The 25117-nt window shown below is 40.2% G+C and overlaps 1 protein-coding gene across 4 annotated transcripts in view; it reads right to left on the bottom strand.

Annotated features, from left to right (window-relative positions):
* The window catches only part of NRP1 (neuropilin 1), a 125785-nt gene that overhangs the window by 65708 nt on the left and 34960 nt on the right, over positions 1 to 25117 (bottom strand). For all 4 annotated transcript variants that reach the window (XM_083704741.1, XM_083704740.1, XM_083704742.1 and 1 more), the window contains exons 3-4: positions 8747 to 8928; positions 1966 to 2193 (exon numbers count right to left, since the gene is read on the bottom strand). In XM_083704741.1, coding sequence (XP_083560867.1) covers positions 1966 to 2193; positions 8747 to 8928 — 410 coding nt within the window. The remainder of the gene's footprint in view (positions 1 to 1965; positions 2194 to 8746; positions 8929 to 25117) is intronic.

The raw sequence follows: 25117 nt of genomic DNA, 5'->3' as shown, positions 1-25117 counted from the left end.
ATCATCTGAAATTGAAATTTCCACCGGAGTGCTTTTTGCTGTTTTTTAAAAAACCCTATTATTACATTTCAAGGCACAGTTATAATACTGCCTTGAACTGCCACGAGACTGTTCTAATGGACAGGTTAAATACTAGAAAGACCTTCAGTCATTATTTTGCTTCCTCCATTACTCCCCCTTCAGGAGTAATCACCCCCCATTTGTGTAGGATCATGCTGGAGACAGCAGAACCAAGTATGCTAAGCACCACCTTCTCTGTCTCATGCATGAGTTCAAGGTAGAATTTTTCAACCAGGAAGACTTCATGACTTCAGGAGCCTCCATGCTTCAGAAGTTCCCCCTCCAACTTGGGGAGGGGAATGAGAACGGCAATACATCTTAACACAGCAGTCACCATGTCCCTGCCATCATCAGGGGTGACAGTGGCTTCCTCCAGTAAAAAGAGCAGCTGTGGCCAGTCAAGGCAGTGTGCTAAGTGAAACCGCTAGCTCCTGTGGCATGGTGAAGAGAGGGTGGAAGGGAGGTTCCTCTCTGACCTGGAAGCACTGCAGCCAGCATGTCAGGGGACTGCCATCGGAACAGGGAAGGGAGGCAGAGGGGCAGTTGGGATACAGGGAATCTCCGAAAATCTTGAGAAGCAGTTCCTCTTCCTGCGGTGGGGAAAGCCACGCCTCCAGTGGGGAAGAGGGGAAGGGACCAGAGAATGCTGCTGGGAGTCTCAGCACCGCTCCTGGCCAAGCCGGCCAGGAGGGAAGCACGCCTCTTCCATCGCCCACCTTGCGCAGAGGTGTAAAACGCAAAGAAGGAAGGAAAAGGCTGGGGGAGGACCCGGAAATGACCACTCCCAGATTCTGCTAGCGATTGAGGCAGACATGAACTTGTGGTTCTGCACTGCAAATAGTTTTGCACCAAAATAAAACCTGTAAAAGACGGTTGGAGTCCTGACTGGTTACTCACGAGCAACCACCACTACCATCTGACACAGTATGTGAATGGTGAACATGGGTTCAAGTTGCCTTGACCAGGCTTTGACTGACTCCATTGCTCAAATAATTTGCAGGTTGCCTCAGCTGGCTGCCTCATTCTGGGCAATGCTTAGAACAACTCTAAGACCCGTAGTGGGTGCCTCACGATTTTCAGTTTCTGCTGTCACTTTTTCTGCACAGGGATTTTATTTGAAGTTAGGGAATGGGACAACCAAAATACTTTTCTCTTCCGCTGTTCATTGCCACATGAGCACAAAAAGTTTGAAGAAGTTATCAAGGGCAGTTTGCTTGCACATCACTGCATGTACGACTCCCTTGGCTTAGGGACTTCCTAAGAGGAAGTGCTCAACCTAAGAAAACCATAACGTTAAACTCCACTGAACTTGTAATAGCTGCAGCAAACCACAGGATAATGCCATAAAAACCCTTACATCCTCTCTCCATTAGTGCTAACAACATACAAACTAATTCTCTAGAGCTTGCATCAGCAAGAGATTACCGTAAACGAACCAACTGCAGCTTTGCTGAAATCAAAGGGAGATATAACGTGTGTGTGTGTGTGTGTGTGTGTGTGTGTGTGTATATAATCAGTGTGTCATTTGGCACAAGGGCAATTTCTAGAGCAGAAAAAGCATGCTATCAAAAACGCAGGGCTGTCACTGGAAATGGTGGCTCTGTGTTAATTCATTTCCCCCTCCATAATGTGTAGTTCAATGGACCTCCTGTTCTAATGTCATCATGCTGTGCGTTTTTTCAGTTCCGTGTCACTGACTACTGCTGGTGGGAACAGGGAAATGTTCAATATAATGACATCAAGATACAAGGTATGTCATATGATGGAGGGTGTGGGAACTCTACATGGGATAGCTGTTTTGGGTGGCAAGGTATGTGATAGATGTTAGAAGTCAACATGCCTTCTATAGCATGCTGTGGGATTACAACCCTGCGGCAGGCAGCTCATTTTAGATACGTATCTTACCTTCAGGGAATCCATCCCAGATTTCTAAGCGGTCATAGCGGCAGAACACTCCTGCTGGAGGATTTGAATCTGGTTCCAGTTCAAAGCTTTCAAATTCCAATATAATCTCTGACATCTTTGGTGCAAATACAATATAAGTGCATTCAAGGCTATTGGGATATTTCTCAGGGAATCCTGGTGATTTGATCACCCCACTCATAGACGTGAAGTTTCTGGAGCATTCTGGTCCTGCAGAACAAAAGAAACAAATATAAACACAATATGCTGACTTTGTGCTATTCTGGTTCACTAGAAAACAAATTAGACCATTTTATCTTTCTAAACAGCAGAGTGGCTTTTCGGTGAAACACCTCACTTTAATCACCATATTAATCATCCAGCTAACTTGTTCCTGTTATTGATAATTGGTATTAAAATGTAATTCACATTTATTGCATGAACTCCAATTTTCAATTTGTAGCAGGGTGATAATGGGGAAAAAGAAAAAGAAAACTTGTGCCAGCTCCAAATAAAGGGGTGTATGTGTGAAAATTATGACAAAGTCATGTGGGAACAATGAAAGTGTAAGCTGCAGAAATCTCGACAGCCCTAGGGAAATAATTATAGCCCCTTCAAGCTTAAATCTTAAGGCTGACAGCCTTTTATTGGTAAAATAGAAAATTTTGCAAGAGGAGGGGAGTGGATTCGGTAGATGGAGCAGAGGTTTCAGATTCCTAGAGCAGTGACTCAGTAACTCTGCCAGATGTGACCTATGCCTCCTTGACAAACTAGATGTGAAAGGTAATTCGTACTCGTACCAAGGGTGACTTGACTCATTCTGAGCGGTGTTGACACAGGTGCACCAGTAAAGTGTTGCTGTTAGTGAACGCATGATAAACTGTGTGATTACGGGTCGTGTTGCTGGAATCCAACTAATATCAATGTTGACATCCTAACCTTACCCATAACATCAGCCGTGGTGTTAGCCTTTAGTGTGCTCCACAAAATACCCTCATACAGCAACACTGGGTGCTGCCCACATAGCTCATCCTGCTGCTTTTATACCAGAGAATTCTCAGTCTCACAAAACTTTATCCTACTCCCAGCTCTTTCACATTAGCTTGATTTAAATTCCACTTTAGAAAATCACCTCTCAGAAAGTGCTTTATAAACGTCATTTCCGTGTGCTCTGGCTTCCGCCAGAGTGTTCTGTGGCGGCAGAAGCAGCTTAGTCCTGCTGGCCACATGACCAGAAAGCTGTCTGCGAACAAACGCTGGCTCCCTCAGCCTGAAGTGAAATGAGCGCCACAACCCCCTAGCCGCCTTTGACTGGACTTAACCATCCAGGGATCATTTACCTTTTTACCTATGTACCTTATCTTCACCTTGATGCCGTAAAGTGAAAATAAAAATCCATGCAGGATCACACCAACATCCATCTTCATCTGCATCCTTTTCCTAAGAGCATCAAGCCAGATACAACTGGGTCATGAGCAGGCCTTAGTAGTGAAGCTGAGAGACATGGACTTGCAAAAGTCCACATTGTGAGCTCCTAAAATGAGCAGCTCCACCTACTCCCAAATCCAAAACCCTGCCCACCTCATCATGCTAGGTAACCTGTACCGATTTATGTGATGTGTGAATTGAGCACAGTTGCAATGGGGAGGCATCATTCCATTGGCCCATGTAATACTGGCCCATGGGGAAATTCCCCATTTCCCACGGGATTCTCTTGCATTCCTTTTGGCCCTCCCAGCACCAACTTTAAAAACACTTCATTGTTAGATGTGGTGTTTCATTTCCCAGTGTGAAGAGTATCCAGTGAGAATGAGGCAAAACTTTTATGTGCTCCTCAGGACCCGCACGAGAACATAAGAACACAGGAAACTGGCTTAGGCAGAGTATGACCATGGGTCCATCTAACTCAGATTGGCAGTGGCTCTCTGGAATTTCAGACAAGGTTCTCTCCCAATTCTACCTGGGGATTGAACTTCTACAGGCAAGACAGATGCTCTGGAGTTGAGCCATGGCTCTTCTCTTGGCTTCTCAGCTCTACCACCTGACATTCCTTTGCCTGGAGACACTAGGAATTGGAGATGACAGCACCAACACTGTTAACTTCTGTACACAAAGCATATGCTGGAACTATGACATCATCCATCCTTTCAATATTAGGTCAGGTCTGTGGAGCCTACAATTGAGGCCGGAACCAGTGGGCCTCTTAAAGAGATGTATACGTACACTGAAATCTTAACAAATTTGTGATAATAAATCTCCAGTATAGGTCCACATAAGGAGATTGTATCCTCTTTGGAAATGATGGCAGGAAGCACAGAGAATATTTAGAAAATATCCAGCCTTCCAATACATGCAGTTTCCCAAGAGAAGACTAGTCTGTTAGATGCATATGCATATAAATAATGGCACACCATAGGAAATGGATTCCTTCTGAAATGATATAAACCACGCTACCTCTTGCTGCTTTGGCTACCATCCAGCCAGAGCGGACATTCAGGAGCCAATTGAGAAGAAAGTGATCTCAGTTCTGAAACAGCACCTGAAGTGCATGATATGACAAATCCAGGTCCTAGCAAAGTGGTGCGTTCTAGCAAAAATGAATCATTGCAGGCTCTCTGGTCAAATTCTAATTTGGGAGGTCATACTACAAATGAACTGAATTATAGGTAAAGGCCTAATCTAGCCCTTCCCCTAAATGAGAGATTGGGGACATACAGTGCTTTTGTAAAAGCAGCTCTCCAAATATGAGAGGGTCGCTGATGGATAAGGATAGTTGTTAGTACTAGAGATGTCCTATGTATAGAGTGGTGAATTGAAGAAGAACAGGGAAGGATACAGCGAGGAAGTAATTGTGTTGTAAGTATTTATCTTTTCTAGCTAGTGTAAGAACTCAGGCTACCTCCGTAAAACAGGACTGAACCAAAATAGGAAGTATGTGTGATACCTTTCATAAGTGAAATGCAACAGCCTTTTTGATATTTTTCTTTTCTTTTCTGGAGGATAGGAAGAGATGATGTTGAGGCAGGAAGGGATGGAAAGCAGGATGGTCTATGGCATAAAGTCAGACCTGAGCTCATCCCTGCCTCTCCTGCACTATGCAGCTGCCACCTCCATGGATAATTAGACTAAAGGCAAAACTATCTCACACACCTAAACTGACTCTCACTGCCCGTGGTCTGGGGAGCCAACAGAGCTGGGCTGATTACACACAGAACAACTTCATAGCCAAAATCTGGGTGGTGCTGCAGACCAGGAAGGATCAGGCAAATAGTTTCCACTCCCAGTGTAATTATGGTGGAACAGAGAATAAGGTACTTCTGCTGCTAGAATTCTCTGTTCAAGCCACCTGGTGTCTGGACAGGCAGTGACGGTCAAGCCTGACTTTATAACATACCCAATACAATAATTTAATAGATGAACACTAGATAAGAGATTTTGCATTCAGTAAATTTATTAATTCACCATTAATTTGGATGCATTAAAATGTTTAGATGAAAAGTAAATGTGAACTCTGTGTTTCACGGTAACTGTAACTCTTAGACCACAAATACATGTGCAATCTTTTCCATCTCTGTACATGACAATATCGTTTCCACTTTGATATATTGTGGCATAAACTTGAGTTAGAATTACTTTGGGACCCATAACTTTGAATATTCTGACTTTTGTGTGTGCGAATTCTCATTTATAATGTTGCCTTAATGTAACTAATGCCTTTCAGAAGGAGATTTAAAGGATCATACGAGGAAATAAATGCATGAAACTGCTGAGTTGTCACTGAAATGTCAAGGGGAAAGGGCCCTATTGAAAATGCTCACTTTTGCAAATGGCTTGTGTAGAGGCTCTTTCAGTAGTTTTCCCAGTGCATACCAACCTTAAAAGTCCATTGCTTAATTGGCAAGGCACTGGAATTGCGGTCTCTAAGAATCTAAATGCTTTTGTTGTGGAAGGAAAACCTTTGTTCCTATAAAAGTTAAGACCCTCAGGGTTTACTTTATTCATTAATTATCTAGTTTTGGTTAGAGGACTCTCTCGGCTTCTGAATGTGTCATTAGTCTGCTTCCAAGTACAGCCAAAGCCGGTGCCAAAAAATGATCTCACTGCTACTCAGTGGCCAGTCAATAAAGATTTGACCAAAGAGCAGGGAGACTAGGGACCATTTGCCAGTCCTTCTAATAGTGGAAAACATTCCTGCTACCCTCAGGGTTGCATTCTAGTAGTACAGCATTCACTCACAGCATGCTAGGTTAAGGTAGGTAGCTGTGTTGGTCTGACGCAGTTGAAATAAATAAAAAATTGTCCAGTAGCACCTAAGAGACCAACTAAGTTTGTTCTTTGGGAAAGATTGAGGGTGAAAGGAGAAGGGGACGACAGAAGACGAGATGGTTGGAAGGTGTTCTTGAAGCTACCAACATGAGTTTGACCAAACTGCGGGAGGCTGTGGAAGACAGGAGTGCCTGGCATGCTCTGATCCATGGGGTCACGAAGAGTTGGACACGACTAAACAACTAAACAACAACAAAGTTTGTTCTGGGTATAAGTTTTCATGTGCATGCACACTTCTTCAGATACACTGAAACAGAAGTTACCAGGCTGAAAACTATGGCGAGCCCTGGTCTGAATAGACATATTGGATTCTTGTCTCATTACATATGCTAAAGCTATTTTTGTTCATCTGCATACTATCCCTTGCTTTTTCCTGTAGGACTAATTGCAGTCGTTAACAGACGGCAACAGGTTTCCCATACCTTTGAGTCAATCACCCATCTCCTACTACCCTTCTGAGAAAAACCCCACCCCACCCTCCTACTATATATTAGGTGACTTCTGTTTCAGTGTATCTGAAGTAGTGTGCATGCAGACGAAAGCTTATACCCAGAGCATGCTAGGTGTGAGGCTTGAAAACCTATGTTAAGTACCACCCACCACCCACTTCTTTAGCAGAAATGCTCTGATGATGTTCTTCATCATCTGCTCCCTTTGTTTTCTGTGGGAATCCTGAGTGGACAGAATAACTTTTCAACTGCAAAGCTTACCACATTAATAAAAACTGAAATGTTTTATTGTATTTATTATTTCATTTATGTTCCACCTTTCCTCCAAAGCGCTTAAGGTGGCATACATGGTTGTCCCTCTCCCTGCTTTATTCTCACAACCACCCTAGGATATAGGTTATAAATCACATAGCAAACAGTCACTATTATAAAAAAAGGAGTCAGCAAATTCTAATTAAAGTGTGTGTGTGTGTGTGTGTGTGTGTGTGTGTGTGCGTGTTTGCTTTAAAAATATCAACAGCATTGCTGTTGGACTCCACAGTTTTGTTATTAGGAATAGTGGATGAGGTGACACCAAATAAATTTAAGAAAATAGTGAGCAGTGTAAATTACTGTGAGAATATTGCTGGATGCTATCAGTATTACAGTACTATGAGTAGTACAGTAGCACAGAATCCTAATAGTAGGAAGGATGTAAAAATGCAAAACTAATTAACTAAATAAACCAGTGGATTATTTTTATAAATTTATTCAATAATGGAACAAAAGAGCTAATTGCCAGTATACTGGAAAGAGAGGTCTTGGAACTAAATTTAACAAATCCAATAATAGCAGAATGGATTTTAATTACACATTTAATTAAACATTCAAACATATGATGTAATTTAAATTAAGATGCATCATTATATTTTTTCCTCAGCCAACACTTCCCCTTAGGTACATGAACTTTATCTCTTTATTTAATGAAAATGTAAGAATGTCGCCACACAGCTCCCATTGGAGGATTTGCAGTGCCGCAGCACAAACCTGGATTTGAATGAAGTCAGGGCTGGGTTGAAGAGCAAAACTGAAGGCAGGTTGCACAACAGCAGTGAGTATGGCATGGGAGTAAGAAAGGGAAGACACCGAGAGGGGAAAAGTTATGGTTTCAAACAACACCAGAAGTTTGAATAAAGCAGGGATGGAGGGAAATGAGAGGAAATTGGCAGTTTTAAACAACAGCAGAGGTCTGAGAAAAGTGCCTTGAAGTTTAATGTGAACAAGCAGTTTGCTTGTGCACAAGTTCAATCCTGGTACAATGTTCTTGGCTTGTTTGGATGAAGCCTGGATTTAGATCAAACAGCAAACCCAAGCTTATGATTTCTTACTCCTGGAGCAGTATGGTCAACAAAGCTGCTCGTTTGTGTTAAACCACAGTCCACATCAATTATGGTTTAGTATAACATGTGAACAAAGACATAGGGATTTAAGCATGTCCTGCCATAAACAGCAAAAGGATTATTTCTGTTAGGGATTAGGGAACAGAGCACGTGTGGGGAACCTGTGGTCCTCCAGAGGTCTTTAGACTTTAACACCCATCAGAAAAGGCAACATGGTCAACGGTCAGTGGTGATGTGAGTTATAGTGCAACAATATCTGGAGGGTCACCGGTTCCCCACCCCTCCAATAAAGGAAGTTTATAACCAGCATGACTTTCTTGTATGATTTCCATAAAAACACTACTGAAAACAGAATTCTAGAAGATATGAATGTTAAATATGTTTTCATCAAGATAGGCTAAGAGATAGCAACTTAACTACAGTTACTCTCTGAGCTCCATGGGTGAGTAGACATTTGAACCCAGGATTCTCATTAATACAACACTCTTGCCACTGATCCATTACAAATTGCTATTTTAATTACCCCCATCCCCAATATTAGGCCTCTTCAGTTTGAACAATCCCTACTGTTAATATTTTAGGCTTGAAATAATTAGCGTGACAAAACAACCTTAAATTATTTTTGCTCACCTTTTTTGAAAATTTCATAGCGAATGGAAAAGCCTGCTCCATGTGTTTCATAATCAGAGACAAACTTGATTAAGAGGTATGGTCCTGTAGATATCACAGGAGGAGGGGCGATCTTGCCGCAAAACTTTCCCCATACTCGGCCATTTGCGTTGTCTCCATCAATCACTTCAACATAATCGTACCTGGTAGATAAATTGAAGAAAGAAACTTTTAACTTCCAGGAAAGAAAAGAGAGCTAATTAATTTAGGAACCATAGCCATGCAGCATACATAATGAAGAAAAATGCTAGCCTGTTTGGAAGCTGCGTTATTCTGAGAGATGTAAGCAAAATGCAATAATTAAAATGGACTACATCATGTCTGTAGACATCATCTGGCAACATGGAACTATTAGGAAGAATGGTGCCCATTATGCTTACAGACAATGTCAGCTAAAGTAACCAATTAACAAGAAAAAGGAAATCTCATGAGCACAATTCTGTATTATTAAATTGCATCCTTTGTCTATAGCGGCATTGTTATCAATACATAATACACAGCGTTCTTTTCAAATGGCGAAGTTCTCGCCTGAATTCTAAAATGCCTTTTCAGCTTTAATTTCTGCATAATACTTTAATTTCTGTATGTAGCTCTCTAAACATAGGTCCAGAGAATAATTTATGAAGCTCTAAATATTTAACGCTCTTTACTACTCCACTGTATATCTTAGCACATATCCTTTTTGCATCACATCACTTGAAATATCTTTATAACAGTAGATCTGTTGCACACACAAAAAAGAACCCAGCTTTAAGTTTTATTTTGAAATGTCTAATCTAAGTGACTGGATTGATTATATTCATACAGAACACAATAATGATAATTTATATCCTACTGTTTCATCTGCATGGGCATGTTAAAATACACTTCTGTATAATAAACTCCAAATGAAAGGATAAGAGATGAATATTGCATTGATTGAAAATGCGTATCTGCCTTATACAAACTCAGCCATTACTCTATCTAGCTTAAAGTGGTTCGCTCTGACTCACGGCAGGTCTTCAGTGATGTAGAGCGGGACTTCACCACCAGAGAACCTTTCAACCATAGATACTGAGGACTGAACCCAAAACCTTTTCAATGCAAGGCACAGATTCTACTAAGGAGTTATGCCCCCTCCCTTATTGATATTGGAAGTTTACCTAAGTATAAGAGTGAAATCAGCAGCTAAAAAATTTATGGGTCAATGGCCAGGACCAAAAGAATCACATAACTGGTTCTGCACACCAAGGAAGGCTATGGACTTGTTATTTCCCAAATTTCCCAATGTGCTATTGCAGTAATCCTCAAAAGAACTTCATCTCATTTTAAATGCTTTAGAATGCTTTCTATTATTATTGTTGTTGTTGTTGTTGTGGTTGTTGTTATTGCATTTGCTGTCCTGAGTTCCTTCAGGAGGAAGGGCAGGAGTTGATCACTGTGGTCTGAGGGCAAGTTTCAAAGATCATAGAAGCTCAGTCCACAGCAACTTGGGGCAGGGCTTTTGGTGTGACTGCCCCTGTTCTGTGGAATAGAATTCCTGTCGAGATACAATTGATGCCTGCTATATGCACTTTCTGGAAACAAGTGAAGGCATTTTTTGTGCCAACAGCCTTTCCCAGGGGGATAAATGTGTCTTTACCATTAGTGCCCACTTGTTAGCGCTTTAGTCTTGTTTTAAGTGTATTTGTTGTTTTTGTGTTCACACTGGCAATGTTCATGTCATAACAGCAAGAGAAGAGCCTGTTGGATCAGGCCACAGACCCATCCAGTCCAGCATCACATTCTCACAGTGGCCAACCAGATGCCTGTAGGAAACAAGCAGGGGCCTGAGTACAAGAGCATTCTCTTCCCGTCCCCTGTTTCCATCAATTGATATTCACAAGCATTACAACATTGGTGACCACATGCTTGTGGTGGTAGACAATTTTGTCTGCCTGGGTTCCACCATAACCAACAATCTCTCAACTTTCTTACTTTTCTCCAAGCAAAAGTTTAAACAGGTTTTAATTATGTGACCCATTTGTATAACGCCATGATGTATTACAAGTTAAGTCGCAAAACAGTTCTGCTCTACCTTAGCAGTGTAAAATGAGATTTTATAAGATTCCAAGCATGTGCACTCAGCATTCAGCAGACCAGATGTCCAAATTGGTTACTATGAACTATGGGACCAGATCACCCAACCAAACCATCATTTATCAGATGACTGTCTTCTCAGTTTAGGTCCATTCTCCCATTTGTTTTTTTGCAAATGTTTTATGTAGTTTACATCCAGATCATGCTTACTTTCAGAAGGGGGATAGTTGAATTTCCAAGTAACTCTGCCACAGCTGGTTCTGGGAACTACAATTCTCAAACCCACACGAAGAAATCTTGTATTTTTGGAACTGAGGGAAGACTGCCTGCCACTGGTTTATACTTCATTAAATAATTATAGCTCTACCAACAATTAGCTGGACAGATGTCATGTAATTTTCCTCTTCCTGTTCATGTCCCCCTTCCTGGCCATTGTTTCGTCTACTGCTCCCTCATTACTACAGATCTCCTGTTTTGCTTTTGTACAAAGAAACCCATACATCGTAATGACCACCATAATTTTTGTTCTTGCTAACTACTGTGGAAGGGGAGTGGATTGCTTCTGGCCATGTACAACAAGAGACAGTTTACAACCACAACTCAAAGACTCCAACTTTTCCTGTACTACATCAACATTATTAGTATTAGGATGTGTAATGATTTAGGTGTACAGATCCAATGACGTAAATTTGAACTTTTTTTTTTAACCCTGCAAGACAACACTACAGCCTACACTGCATCTACAAATATAATTCATTTTTAAAAACTAATCTCAAATATCAAGGCAAAACAGGGAAAAGATGGGCACTCCTAGGCTGATCCTAGGAGTGAAGGATTGGAACTAGGCTGTCAGAAGGATGCCGGAAAGTCATGAGCCCCTTTCTAATACCTAGAAATGGACCAGTATGGCAAATCTTTTATTTCTTTCTGCTCCATTATGTCGGCTTTTAAAACCCATCTACTAGCTTCCCTCCCACCCCACAATCTCATTTTCTTTTCATTATCCCACTATAACTGACATTAATTTGTTGCATTAATTTGTTCTGGCCATTTTGTCCCATTTGCTATTCACACTGAAATGGCCCTAATTATATCAATGTATGTATGGAGGATTTTGTAGTTGTTGTAATGGCAGTAATGTAAACTATATCTGACAATTCTGAAGTGAGCTGAGGGGGGAAATGTCTTTACAATGACCAGTGCCACCTTTAACAATGCAGTTCCAAACTGTCTGTGGCCCATTACTTATGTTTACATGAGATCTCAGGAGACAACTGCAAAGATGATATCACTAGTTAAAGTGGACAGCTAAAGGCTCTCTAAATTAAAAATGGCATTACCTCACTGGCTAAAACTGTATGCCAGCTTTGGTATATATCAAACAGAAAATAAGACTGACCCTGATGGTACAGTAAACATTAACATATGTGAAATATTGTTCTAACAGCATTTCCTCTTATACGTCGGATGCTCTAGTAGCCATTGATCAGCATATTAGCTTCACTGTCCTTTTTCAAAGGCAAGGAAACAAAAAGAGGAAATGTTCACTCTGAGACAATTTTGCAGATGTTTCATGTGGTTAAGAGGGCTCAAAAAGACGGATTTACAATTGCCCTGCCTTGAAGAAAAGAAGAAGAGAAAGAATCGAGGTTTTCCTACACATGTGTATCTAAGAATATAGCACAACTGTTTGCTGCAGTCTTTCAGATTAGAGCAACAGTATTTCTCGTAGGTCAGAGTGATACTTGTGGGTTCTTGCACCTCCTGGGATTGCTCATGAGCGCTTATTGTTTACATAGATAGTCCTTTCCCCAATTTGTGAAATATTTATTGAAAAGTTAACTGAAAGAAAGAAGGCACACAAAGCTGCCAGCTGCTTTCTAAATTTAGCTGATCAGCTGCTTGATACACAGCCCAGCTGAAGCTGAAACACTAGGATTTAAGCTGTTTAAAATGAACCAGTTAAAAACCTGATATTCTGAGAATATGGGTTGTGAGGATCAATACAGAACTTAGTGTAGGACAAAGTGGTTCATGGGATAGATCAAGCACATACCTGACTCCTGCAGCTCAGCTCACATTCATGACACTATTGCTCATTACTTTTCCCAAAAGCTTTGCTGCAAGGTCATGGGTGTAGGCTGAACTGTGCATGTGCTTGAGCCAATTCTAAGAATGTAAGAAGGGCCCTTATAAAAATGCAAGAAGATCTATGTAGTCAAGTATCCTGTTTTCACAGTGATCAAGTGGATGGGAAGCCATTTCAAGCATGTGTGCCACATTCAGATTTGGGAAAGGAGTGCAGTTATGTGACGGACTGCACACTTTGAATTCAGAAGGTCCCAGCCTCAGTTTCCAGCATCTCCAGCTCAAAAGGAATCACAGGTATCACTGGCAGGCGACGAGAAAGGCTCTCTGCCTGAAAGCCAGGAGAGATGCCACCAATCAGAATAGAATATACTGGCCTAGGTGGAGAAATGATTTGACTTTGGTGTGAGGCAGAATCTAGGTTTCAATGGATCCACCAATCCCCATTATTAAGTAATCAATTTGGTATTGTGGTTTGGCCCTCAGTTTCACTTATCTCCACAGTAATAAATTACCGTAGCTAACATCTAAGTACTTTGTCTAACTAGGGTCTGCAAGACTTTCTAGTCTGTGAAGATGTATTTGGAGGTTTTAAGCAGTTCCATTCAAATAAATGGGACTGAACTGCCTTACATCTAGTTCAATATGTAAGGACCTGGTAACAACTTGGTAGCAGGGTTATCCACTTTCTGTGCACCAGCAATCCTTTCTAAAGCACAGAACAGGCACTCTAGCAGCAATTTAGGCCAAATAACCATGAATGAGAGGTTGGCTCTTCAGTATAGCAATTCCTGCCAAATGAGGTTTAAGCTACTCATGATATGTAGTTTCCCCCTTGATGTTTTCTTTCCTTATGTGAAGGCTGGGCTTCAATGTGAGGTTAACATGAATGCGTTTGCGGAAGTGAATCATAACTTTATTTAGTTTCCCATTTCCAAAGCTGATGCTTTCAGCCATGCAAAAGAAAACGAACTGGTACCCTCCACATCTATTCTATTTAAGGCCGAAAGCAGCTGGGAAAGGGAGCAGAAGGGGACATCATTCTGGTCTCTTGTTGGAGATTGCAACCTCAGCTGCTGATTTGGGCAAGAAGGAAGGAAGGAAGGAAGGAAGGAACTACATCTGATTAATATATGTAGCTAAAAGAACTTTGACTAACATAAATTAGCAGGACTAGGGAGGACCTGCATCTGCATATAATGGGAATCAATTAGTTTGCTGCTGAGCTCCCTACATTTAACTGCTTTCAAGAATAAACACCTTCCAGAATCCCACAGTTTTAAAGCCAGAAGAATCCCCGTGATGTTTGCCAATTCCACTGTAACCACAAAAGAAACTAAGATGGAATCCGCCCGCCCCCCACATTGTTCTGCAGAAGTAGTCAAATTGCTTTCACAGATGTATTAAGATCGCAAAGAATGTAATCCAGCCTTCAACAAATTCTGCATCTAGTCTGACACAATTATTGCTTCATAAATTCTGTGACATCCACATGGCAAGATGAGCAGTGAGTATATAGATGGGAAAAGAGAAAGTGAAAACAGCCAGTGGTCTATGAACATCCCATCCTAGCAATAAATAAAATTATTCAGTCCTAGAAGTTATATCAAAGCAATAAGCTTATGCTCAAAGTGTCCTTAAAAATGCAATTCATGGGGATTCCTAAATGAAGCGCATCTGTCATTTCAACACCTATTTCAAAACACCACCCAAGTCCACAGTGCAATAGTTAAAAACAAAAACCTGAGAATGTACATTCACAACTTGAAAACAGCATTGTTACTGAAGAAGCTAGGGAAAGCAGCTTGCATCTCCCTCTGGAGTTGGTACCAGTTCCACTCCATAAGTTTGTCATTAGAAAATGCTGTGCCAGGGATGCAAGTTGGCACACTGGCATTCCTCTAAGGAGACTAAATGTGTCACTTCAGCAGCATACCCAGACAGGATTGGCACACATCCCAGGATGCTGAGCTTGCATTTGTGGCTCTCCCAGCCAGCAAAATCATTGCTCTGTTATTGCTATCAATGGCATGGCAAATATTTTTACAACATTATAGCTCTACAGGGTCTAGAAGAGCATGGCTATCTGAATACAGACATGTAGCCAAGTACCGCTTAAAGCTTTGTGTTATAAACAGCAGTGGTATTTGGGGAAATGGGAGAAACAAAATCTGACTACTTGTGGCTTGTGTTTGGGTAGATGCCCAGATTATGGTAAATAAACATAACCATACAATCACATTTGCACTCCCTAGGTTCTCCTGAGAAATCTCATTTCCACAATCTTTGGAGGCTTGAACAGAGCAGAAGCACTCCTTGTGTTTTAAGGCAGGCTGCATATGGCTCCCTGTTAAATGGAAAGTGGCTCAATGGCAGGGTGAGAATCTTTCCCCGTTTCTTTTCCAGTTCCACAATCAGGGGCTGAACATGCTGCTACTAGACAGTCATAATTTTATGGTTCAGTAAAAACAATGTCTGGGAAAGATTCCCGCCAGAATTGCAAACGAACATAGAATCCTCTAAGGATCTTTATGCGAGGATTGCAAAAGACTATTTTGAAAGCGTTGAGTTACAGCTTCAGGAAAAAGGGTAGGGAGCAGTTATTTTTTTAAAAAAAAAACTTAAAGAAAGGAAGGATGAGATTGTGTTCATTGTAAACCTGCTCCAAAATACAGGTTGGGGAGAATTTCACATTCCCATCTTCAAATATTAGACAACAGTGAATTGCCCATGTCTGTTGTTTTTTTCTTCTGAACAAACCTATGACCTTGTACGTGATGCATTGCAAACACTGCTGTTGGTAGTAAAGACAATTGTATAGCATTGCTGAGTGTTGAAGTCAGCTACTGTACCAACTTACTTATTAAATTCCTATCCCATCCTTCTTCCTAAAGGAGTCAGGCTTGGCACGTTATTTATACTGGAGAGATTTCCATGTCAATGGGCAATAGGATCTTAAAGTTTCTGCTTTATGAATTCATGCAGTATAACGCTATATGCTCAGAGCTAGAATTGTTCCCCTTGATCCTATCAATCAGCATTTGATCTATGTGTTGAATATTCTCCTCTGAGTATTGCAAGTCCTCCCCATGGGTGTTTCGCTCAAGACACCTGGTAGAGGAAATCTGGCTTTATTGGAAACAGCTTAAAATACCAGCTGTTTCCATAAACTCTGGGTATTGCATACGAGACTGAGGGTGTAAGGGGTGTGAAAAATGTTTGGAAGGTTGTATTTTCAAAACAATAGCACATGTGAGTTTCGGGTGTCTCTGTATTAACATACAGCAACAGACAGCAAAATTCATAGCTGTTTTTAGGGGGAAACAGAAAATAGCATCAGATTCAATCACAATTAAGTAATGGGTGTTCAGATCAGTTTGATTCTTGTGGAGAAAAGCAAGGAACATTTCCAACAAGAGCTGCAATCATAACCTAACCCCACTTATCTGGGAGTAAGCCCCATTGAATTAAATGGGACTCAGTTCTGAATAGAGATGGCTAGGATTGCAGCCAAGTTTTATTAACATTTGGGTCTGCTATTAAGTTAGGATAAGCAAAGGATATATTATGTTTGATTACATCTGGTTGTTTTTCTTTCACACACAGCTAGACTAGCGAGAGAGAAGCAAAAGCCACAAATTATTTGAAGGAAGACTTCCTGCTTCCAGTGCTTCAATAGACCCATATACCAATGCTGACGATAGGCTGAGACTGTGGAATTTACAGCTGTTGACATCATATTGGACAACCTGGGTGCCAGACTTCCCAATACAAATCCCAGGTTTGTTATGAAGAGACACAGAGATCAGATAGGGTGCTATCAGTTTATCTAGAAAGATAAAGCCAAAGATATGTGCAATGTACAAAACTGGTTGTTGCTTTCTCTTATTACAGCTTACACATTTGAGACACTTGCTCTAAGGCATACTCAAAATAATACATTTCTTAAGGGGAAAAAAAACTTTAAAAATAAATGTAAATATGTTAAAGAACCTAGCTAATTAGCTGAGTTCTTTAAGTTTTGGCATTTTTGTGCAGCACTTATTCGCCCAACCCTACATTTCACACATGCTTTAAAAGTTTCAGTCCATGCCAGTGGTTCTCATACTTTGCCCCCTCCAATGGACGCCACGAAAATTACTGAGGGCCTTGACAGACCACTTAACGATTTTTCTTCCTGTTGCAGCAGTTGTAATGCGCTGTGCTAGATGCTGTATGATTTTTAATTGCATTTTTGTTCCTTAAACACCAAATATTAATACAATAAAATGCAATATAAAAGAAACAATAAAAATACAACTAGAAATCTATCATCTATCTATCATCTATCTATCTATCTATCTATCTATCTATCTATCTATCTATCTATCTATCTATCTATCATCTCTATCTATCTATCTATCTATCTATCATCTATCTATCTATCTATCTATCATCTATCTACCTATATATTTAATGCAGACACACTGCGGACCACCTGAAGCTTCATATGCTTCTTCAATGTTGGTCTTAGTGACCACGTGACATTATTTTGGAGAAAAAGCGGTCAAATCTTGATCTGGAGCATAATCTCAATTTAAAGTATATACTAAAGTATGTTTTTCATCAGAAAACAGGCATGCAGCCCAATCCAGGTTGGGATTCTGCAGTTCCTTTTTCTTTAAAACAAAAGCAAAAGGTTAAGCACACTTGTTTAAACATGTACCTGGCATCAGGAGTAGTTTGCCCCTGAAAAAACTCAGGGCCAGCAGAGGCTGTCCAATCTGAACGACACTTGTAAAATACAAAGGTGTAAATGACCTCTCCAACCAGTAGATGGTGCTGTATTATTTCCTTACTGCTTAGCTGCATGTTTCCTTCTAAGAAGTACCTCAAGGTGTTACCTGTCACTATTGTATAACCCTTCTACTATCTGTATATTATGGTGTCATGGGAGAAAAAGATATTTCCTGGTAGACTGCCTTGGTTTCTGGCTGCGTATAACAGAATCGAACTGGGGGCATGCTGGACAGCTGCCTTGTGGATATGCCCACAAAATAAAACTTCCATTTGCATGCCCATCACTGATGTTAAACCAGGTGGTGAAGTATAAGTAAACGTAAAACAAATGTGAAAGAGCAGCTACCTAACCCAGAAAGATATTATAATACATAGAACTATTTGTTACACAGATCCGAGGTTGTCAGCAAAACTGACAGACTCAAGCCCTTACCCTGCAAGGCAGAGAGCAAGGGCGTTTGAGTTTGCTACTTTTGAAAGCAACCTGTGCTCTGTGTATAGATTATATTGGTGCTCATAGCAGCGTCTTAAAATCTGGTGATGGAGAGTAATCCAGCTTTGAATGGCAAAGAAGCTGCTGCTGTCCTTTGAATGTGTCAGTGGGTGCAGTGATCTTGTCCTTGTCTCTCAGCTGGCATCCCCTTCCCAGGCTTGTGCTGGCATTCCCTTCCCAGGCTTGGGCTGGGAAGAGCCAGCGTGGTGTAGTGGTTAAGAACAGTGGACTTGTAATCTGGTGAACCGGGTTCGCTTCCCTGCTCTTCCACATGCAGCTGCTGGGTGACCTTGGGCTAGTCGCACTTCTCTGAAGTCTCTCAGCCTCACTCACCTCACAGAGTGTTTGTTGTGGGGGAGAAAGGGAAAGGAGATTGTTAGCTGCTTTGGGACTCCTTAGGGTAGTAATAAAGTGGGAAATCAAATCCAAACTCCTCTTCTTCTTCTTGTGCTCCAAGCTGCCAGAGCAAGAGTGTGAGCACGACACCCAAACTTTAAGCACCCTCACGTGATGGTACACACAAAAGCAACCTGCAACTTCTCCTACAGAAAAGTCGCTGCTGTATTAGTCTCTTCAAGTCCCTCCTGGTCCTGGGGAACAGCAAATGAGGGGATGGAGGAGATTCTATGCCCCCCATCTCAGGTGCCATCTCTTCCTCCAGCCCCAACTTCTGCTCTGCATCCTGCACCTCCTCTTCCCGTCTCCACCTGCTCAGATTCTTCCCTGGTTTCCAGCCCTGGCTCATGCCAAGCGCAAAATTCCATAAATTGCTGCCTCTGGGTCAGCCTCTTGCCCTCATCCTCTGCCACCCATTCTTCAGAGCCCTGCCAGCCCCTGATAACCCACAGCATGCTCTGCTTCTCAAATGCACATCACGCCTTCTCCTCTAACTAGGGGAGGTGGGATCTGGGCTGCATTGTAACACAAATTTATACTATTTGCCTTTCCCACACAAATAGACGAACTTTAAAACTTAAAATTTGCACTTCCCCAAATTTTGTCATGCAGTTCTACAAAAGACACACAAACATGCTTATATTGGTGAAAATAATGGTAATTATATTATAACTGTAATGGCATTATATTAGGATAAATTGATTTCTTTATTTTTTAAAATAAAAGCTGCCGTGGCGCTCTCAATGTTGATGGTTCCCAACTCCCACCAGCTCAACCAGTATCACCAGTGGTCAAGAATGATGGGTGCCATAGTCCAACAACGTTTGGAGAGCCACAGGTTTTCCACTCATGCTTTAATGTGATTATTAAAGTATACTACAAATGAGGACCGTTTTTAGAATAGTTTTATGATTTTGAAATGTTTCTATACTACATGAATAATAATAATAATAATAATAATAATAATAATAATAATAATAGTAGTAGTAGTAGTAGTAGTAGTAGTAGTAAATGCTATTTTTAGCCCTGGAAATAAGATTTCCCTTTGTTAAAGAAGAAATGGTCCGAAATGCAAGAATTTCAAATTGGGTGGTGGTGTGGGGAGAGAAAACACTTAGCAGTTTAAAGACTTCAGATTTGATGGCGTTTTCCAGTGTCAAGCTGGTGAAGTTGAGTCTTTATAGGAAATTCACATGCCTTTAATTACTCCAGATCCAGTCCCCAAGTAAAAATGTGACATATGGAAGACATTAGAGTCATTTACAACTTGTTCGCCTCCCTACCTCACTGCAAAACGTTAGTTTCTGCCAACTTTCCACTGTTCTCTGCAAAATAAAAAACCCAGTCTGATTTTATTGGCTGTATATCTCAAAAGTCACAAGATTTATGAAATTACCAAGTCATTTTTCAACGTTCTGATTCATTGGTATTTATCCATTCTCCAGTTTCATTGCATTTTTTGTTTTGTTTTTTACAGATCATTTTGTTTCTGTAAAATACTGGGATTTGTTAACAACTTTGCTTGGCAGTGACTTTCTATGGGGCATTGAAGAAATGCATGATAGGAGGGAGAAGCAATCACTAGAAGGCCATAGGAAGCGATCTTATACTGAACCAGACCATTGATTCATCTAGATCAGTATCGTGTAAGTGAGTGGCAGGAGCTCTCCAGGATTTTCTGAATGGGGTTAATGGCTCCATGCCTTCTTTTTTGTGAATTGACCTCTAAATCTTTTTTCATGAGGAGTTGATTCCATTATATTGATAGATCATTTCAATTCACATCCGGCTGTCATGTTTTAAGGTCTCTCCCCCGCCCATGATTTCAATTTTACGTCTGTTTTTACAATTTTGTGACATTTTACTTGTTGGCTTTATTATGTAAACGACTTGGAGACCGTATGTTGAACTGCAGCATTTTACAAACATTGTAAATAAAGAGAATAAACAAACGATTGAATGAATGAAGGCTCAATAAGAGCTGCCACTTAGTAAGCTAGAAACCTGGGAACCCTCAAGGGTTAAATAAAAACTATAATAGGACTTAGACCAGAAGCATTAAAAATAATAATCAACCAATTAGTGCAATTTTCTGAACAGAGTGAACACAACCAATGTATCTATATAAAACAAAACAAAAAAGCTACTAAACCCATTAAGTGTTGCTTTTGATGTGCCCGACTGGTTTAATGATTTGCCTTTGGTTTGATGCTGTTTAACATGTAGTGCTGAATGCACTAATAAGGTCTCTTAATTGGTACGTATGGAATCATCAGGTCCCTTTCTTGGAATATCTAATGAGCGCCGGGCATAAAGTTTGTACCATAATGAGAAAGATATCCTTGTGATCCTTTGACGTTCCATGGAAATTTAGAGGACCCTTTTGATGATAGTAAGAACTATGAATCACGTCAGCCAGAATGATTTAAACACCTGGTTTATCAGCAATTACTAGTTAAGATATGTGTGGCTGTAAGCTAAGAAACTCAGCTAAGAAAAACTATCACACTGATATCAGTTTTACCTTTAAAAATGCATTTCAAACATTTGAAATACTTTATCTGTTGAGGTTAATCAATGACCAGCACTTTGGCCAGGGCTCTTGTTTAATAAAACAGGAGGCTAAAGGAGGAGTCAGGCTGTCAGTGTACATTACAGCTCTATAATACAGTTTATGGAAATTTTCCTCCAGGGTAATCAGGGAGTGATAATCTATAAATGCAGGAACATGATTGATAAGTATATAAATAATTCCATTCAGAAACATGAAAGACCATTAAGGCAAATGGCTAAGCACTCAAAAGGCTCCATTATTCTACACCCTTTACTTGGGCTTAGGCCCTGTAATGAACTCCATGTGAATTGACTCCAGAGTATACATGGCATTGCTCTGAGGAATGCATCATTAGTATGGATTAATGACTTCCCCTATATGTCCATATCGCCAGTATGTCTGGCATGCACACATTTACTGCACACAATTACTGCGGACAGCAACACTTAGATAACATTAAAATTATATATCATTGCATTTTTTGGGGGGTAATATATTGTCATACAAATAATGTTCAGTTCTGAAGACACTGTGATCCTCTGCAGGATCATCTAATCTAGATTTAATCTCTATTGATTTCCAGGTAAGTGTATACAGGATTGCAGCATAAAGATTTTTTTAAAAAATGCAGGAACATTGTATGCTTTTGTCATTGCAATAAAAAGAAATATATCAGACTTGCTCTAGTCTTTAGTCTAAAACTAAAATTAACCCCTTTGCTCAAAGACCCCTGAGCTGTTTATAACAGCATACATAGAGTGGGTTGCACACACACTTCTTCATCTGAGGATTTCTCCCTACCAGATGGATGATTAATTACACCAAGGGCATGTCTAGAATCACTCCCTGCCCCATCTGCCACCTACACAGGTGGCTGCTACTACTACTATCAAAGTAAGCAGTTCTGATCATCATTTTGGTACACCTCTGAGCTGGAGACGCAAGGTATTTCCCACCAGCACACTGCCCCTTTAAGTGCAGCTGGCATAACTTTCTGGAGACAATGGGTATTTCTGAAGGGTGCTGAAGAATGGTGTGATACAGGAATTGTTGCCTCTCTGGTTACTGTCTCTGTTTGCAGGTTTGATTGTTAATTGCAGTGCCTTAGAATACCTGAAAAAAGTATCTGACCAGAGAGGACCGTGGGATTTTTTTTTTTTAAAAAAGTGTGTCAACACCACAGGAAATAATGTCTTACACTCTACCATGTATCCTTCATCTCTCCTAAAGCTGCAATCCTATTTCGCTTACCTGGGAGTAAAAACCATTGAACTCAATGGGACTTGCTTCTGAGTAGGCTTGCAAAGGATTAAACCATTAACATCATTTCCTGCTCAAGCAATTCCAGCTCTCTATAATTCTCTGCCTTTGTCAGGGTTCAAGGGTGAAACATGGGTGATTTTTATTCAGGAACTGCTCTGTGTTTGTATCTTGGTATTCTGCTCTAGGAATGTCAATTTCAAACATCTCCCATATGAGAAATATGGAAAACAGGAACTTAAGGCTTCAAACCTATACTCAGTGACCTGGAAGTTAGTACCACTGAACTGAATAGGTATTAACTTTGGAGTAGACATGTCTAAGATTATACTATCAATCACTAAAACAACACTATCCATGTTACTGCAAGAAAACAAAGCTCTAATATCTGTTAACAAACCAATCAACGTTTTATCTAAACCCTCTTTAGTGCTGAATTATATTATCTTGATTTTAAACTACAGCTAGTTGTAACATGGTATCCATCAAAATTTCAGTATATAAAAGTCGATCCTGTCGAGTAACTTTTAGTGCCATTTTTACTGTGCGTGCTGTTTAAGCTAAAATGTAAATACAGCCCCAGTTATAACTAGATTGATATTATGATAAAACATCCCATAGAAATTTAAAGCCACTAAGCCTGAGTTCAGCTTCTTTGTATCATATATCCCTGGAATGTCACAGCTTTTATGAGTTATGTGACCTTGTGATTTATATGGGCCTTGAGAAATAACTATGTGTTTAGAATGGGGGGAAATCGAGGCTAATAAAACTTCCCAGTAGCCTAAACGCAGGAACAGCTTGTTAGCTAGGGTCAGCCACATGACCCAAAGCATAGTGACAGCTCACTGTTATGACTGCAAGATGGGCGGATTCAGACACGGTAATTAAAATAATAATAAAAAATTCCAATATTTTATATTTTTTAAAACAATTAGAAGAGGAGCATATGTTCAAATGAAATAGAACTTTGAAAAAAAAAAAAATAGTGAGGAATTATTATTCATGAAGTCATTCTGTCACATCCTAAGAAAATTTGGTCTTTCCAGACAGAAAGGGGAGTAAAATCCCTGTTGTTTTCAAAATACACTTTATGCATAGTTAATCTGCAAACATACTGCTATTCCTTCTAAAAAAATAGTTCATATATGATGTCCTATGGGCCTGAGGGCGTCAATGCACACATGAAGTTCCACCATCACCAAGTATTTGTTTATATAGAGAAAATAAATCAACATAAACATTTGTCCATGTGGACTTGCTCCTTTCATTGAAATGCACCTAAATGTTTGATGTTTACACTGTAGTGCTGGAGAGACTCTGAACTGGGGTAAATATCTACAGAGCTTGAATAATTTTCTTTGAAGTCAATAAAGATTTCACTGATTTCAGTAAAAATGATAGAACATTTTGGCTGAAATGAATATGATCCTATAAATTTATTAGGAGCTATATGAAACTTGCAAGGTGCAAGTTTAAAAGACCAAAGAGATCCTATCTTTCTTTGATTGTTTGAGAAATTTATATTTTCCTGTGGATATTTCTTATGACTAGAGAGCTGAATTTTATCAGCAAAACAAACATTGGTGGTTCCAGACGCCAGCTTCCAAGATAATCACAACCTGGAGAATGACCTTTGTGTTTATTTCATAAGGCTCGGGAACAGCAAACACTAGCAGCGACTGTTTTTAATGTAGACATCATTGTAGTGGCTGACATTTTAAAAATTTCATAAATAATTGCATTCCTTGTGAACAGCTCTTCTACTTCATGACACACAGTATACGTATTGCTAAGTATTTCCTTTTGAAATTTTACAGCGAAACATAGCCCCATTTGTTCCATTGTAAAAATATGCAAGAGACAGAATCCCGTTCTTTATTGCTTGTCTGAAATGGCAATAACCTCCTCTCTAGACACCTGCAGAAATCCCCATTTAACAAATAAAATGCATATAGTCTTCATTAGTTGTAAACTTAATTTGGTCTTTGGGGAAATATAAAGTCAGATGGGACTAGCCTTTTCTTCCCCTCCCCTTTTCTCTTTTCCAGCAATTAAAACTTAAGAAACTTACATGTGAACATTTTAAAGTATTATTGCTCAAGTCATATAAAGATGCAGTAGTTCTTTTTTAAATCAGACAGGCACCTACAATTTAGATGTTTTATTGCCTGCCGAAAAGGTTTCTGTTTTGCCAAGCATTTTTAGAATATTAATTTGATGTAGTGTTGATTATTTGTTCTGTATTTTATGATTTTATAACTGTACACTATAGTGATTGTACTGTGCACTGCCATGATATTTTCTCTCTCCATTTTCCGCACACCATGCAGAATTTTATAGACTTCTGTCATGCCACCTTTCTCTAAATGCTGCAACATTTCCTCATAGGTAAACTGAGAGCCAGTGTGGTGTAGTGGTGAAGAGCGGTAGTCTCGTAATCTGGGGAACCGGGTTCGCGTCTCCACTCCTCCACATGCAGCTGCTGGGTGACCTTGGGCCAGTCACACTTCTCTGAAGTCTCTCAGCCCCACTCACCTCACAGAGTGTTTGTTGTGGGGGAGGAAGGGAAAGGAGAATGTTAGCTGCTTTGAGACTCCTTAGGGTAGTGATAAAGCGGGATATAAAATCCAAACTACTACTACTACTACTAAACTCTTCGTTCCCTTGATCATTTTGGTCACCATTCTTTGAATGTTTTCCA

This window comes from Podarcis gaigeae (assembly GCF_964106915.1).
Source record: "Podarcis gaigeae genome assembly, chromosome: 12".
Taxonomy (NCBI): domain Eukaryota; kingdom Metazoa; phylum Chordata; class Lepidosauria; order Squamata; family Lacertidae; genus Podarcis; species Podarcis gaigeae.
Note: the sequence above shows the minus strand (reverse complement) of the source record. Positions and strands in the feature narration are given on the sequence as shown.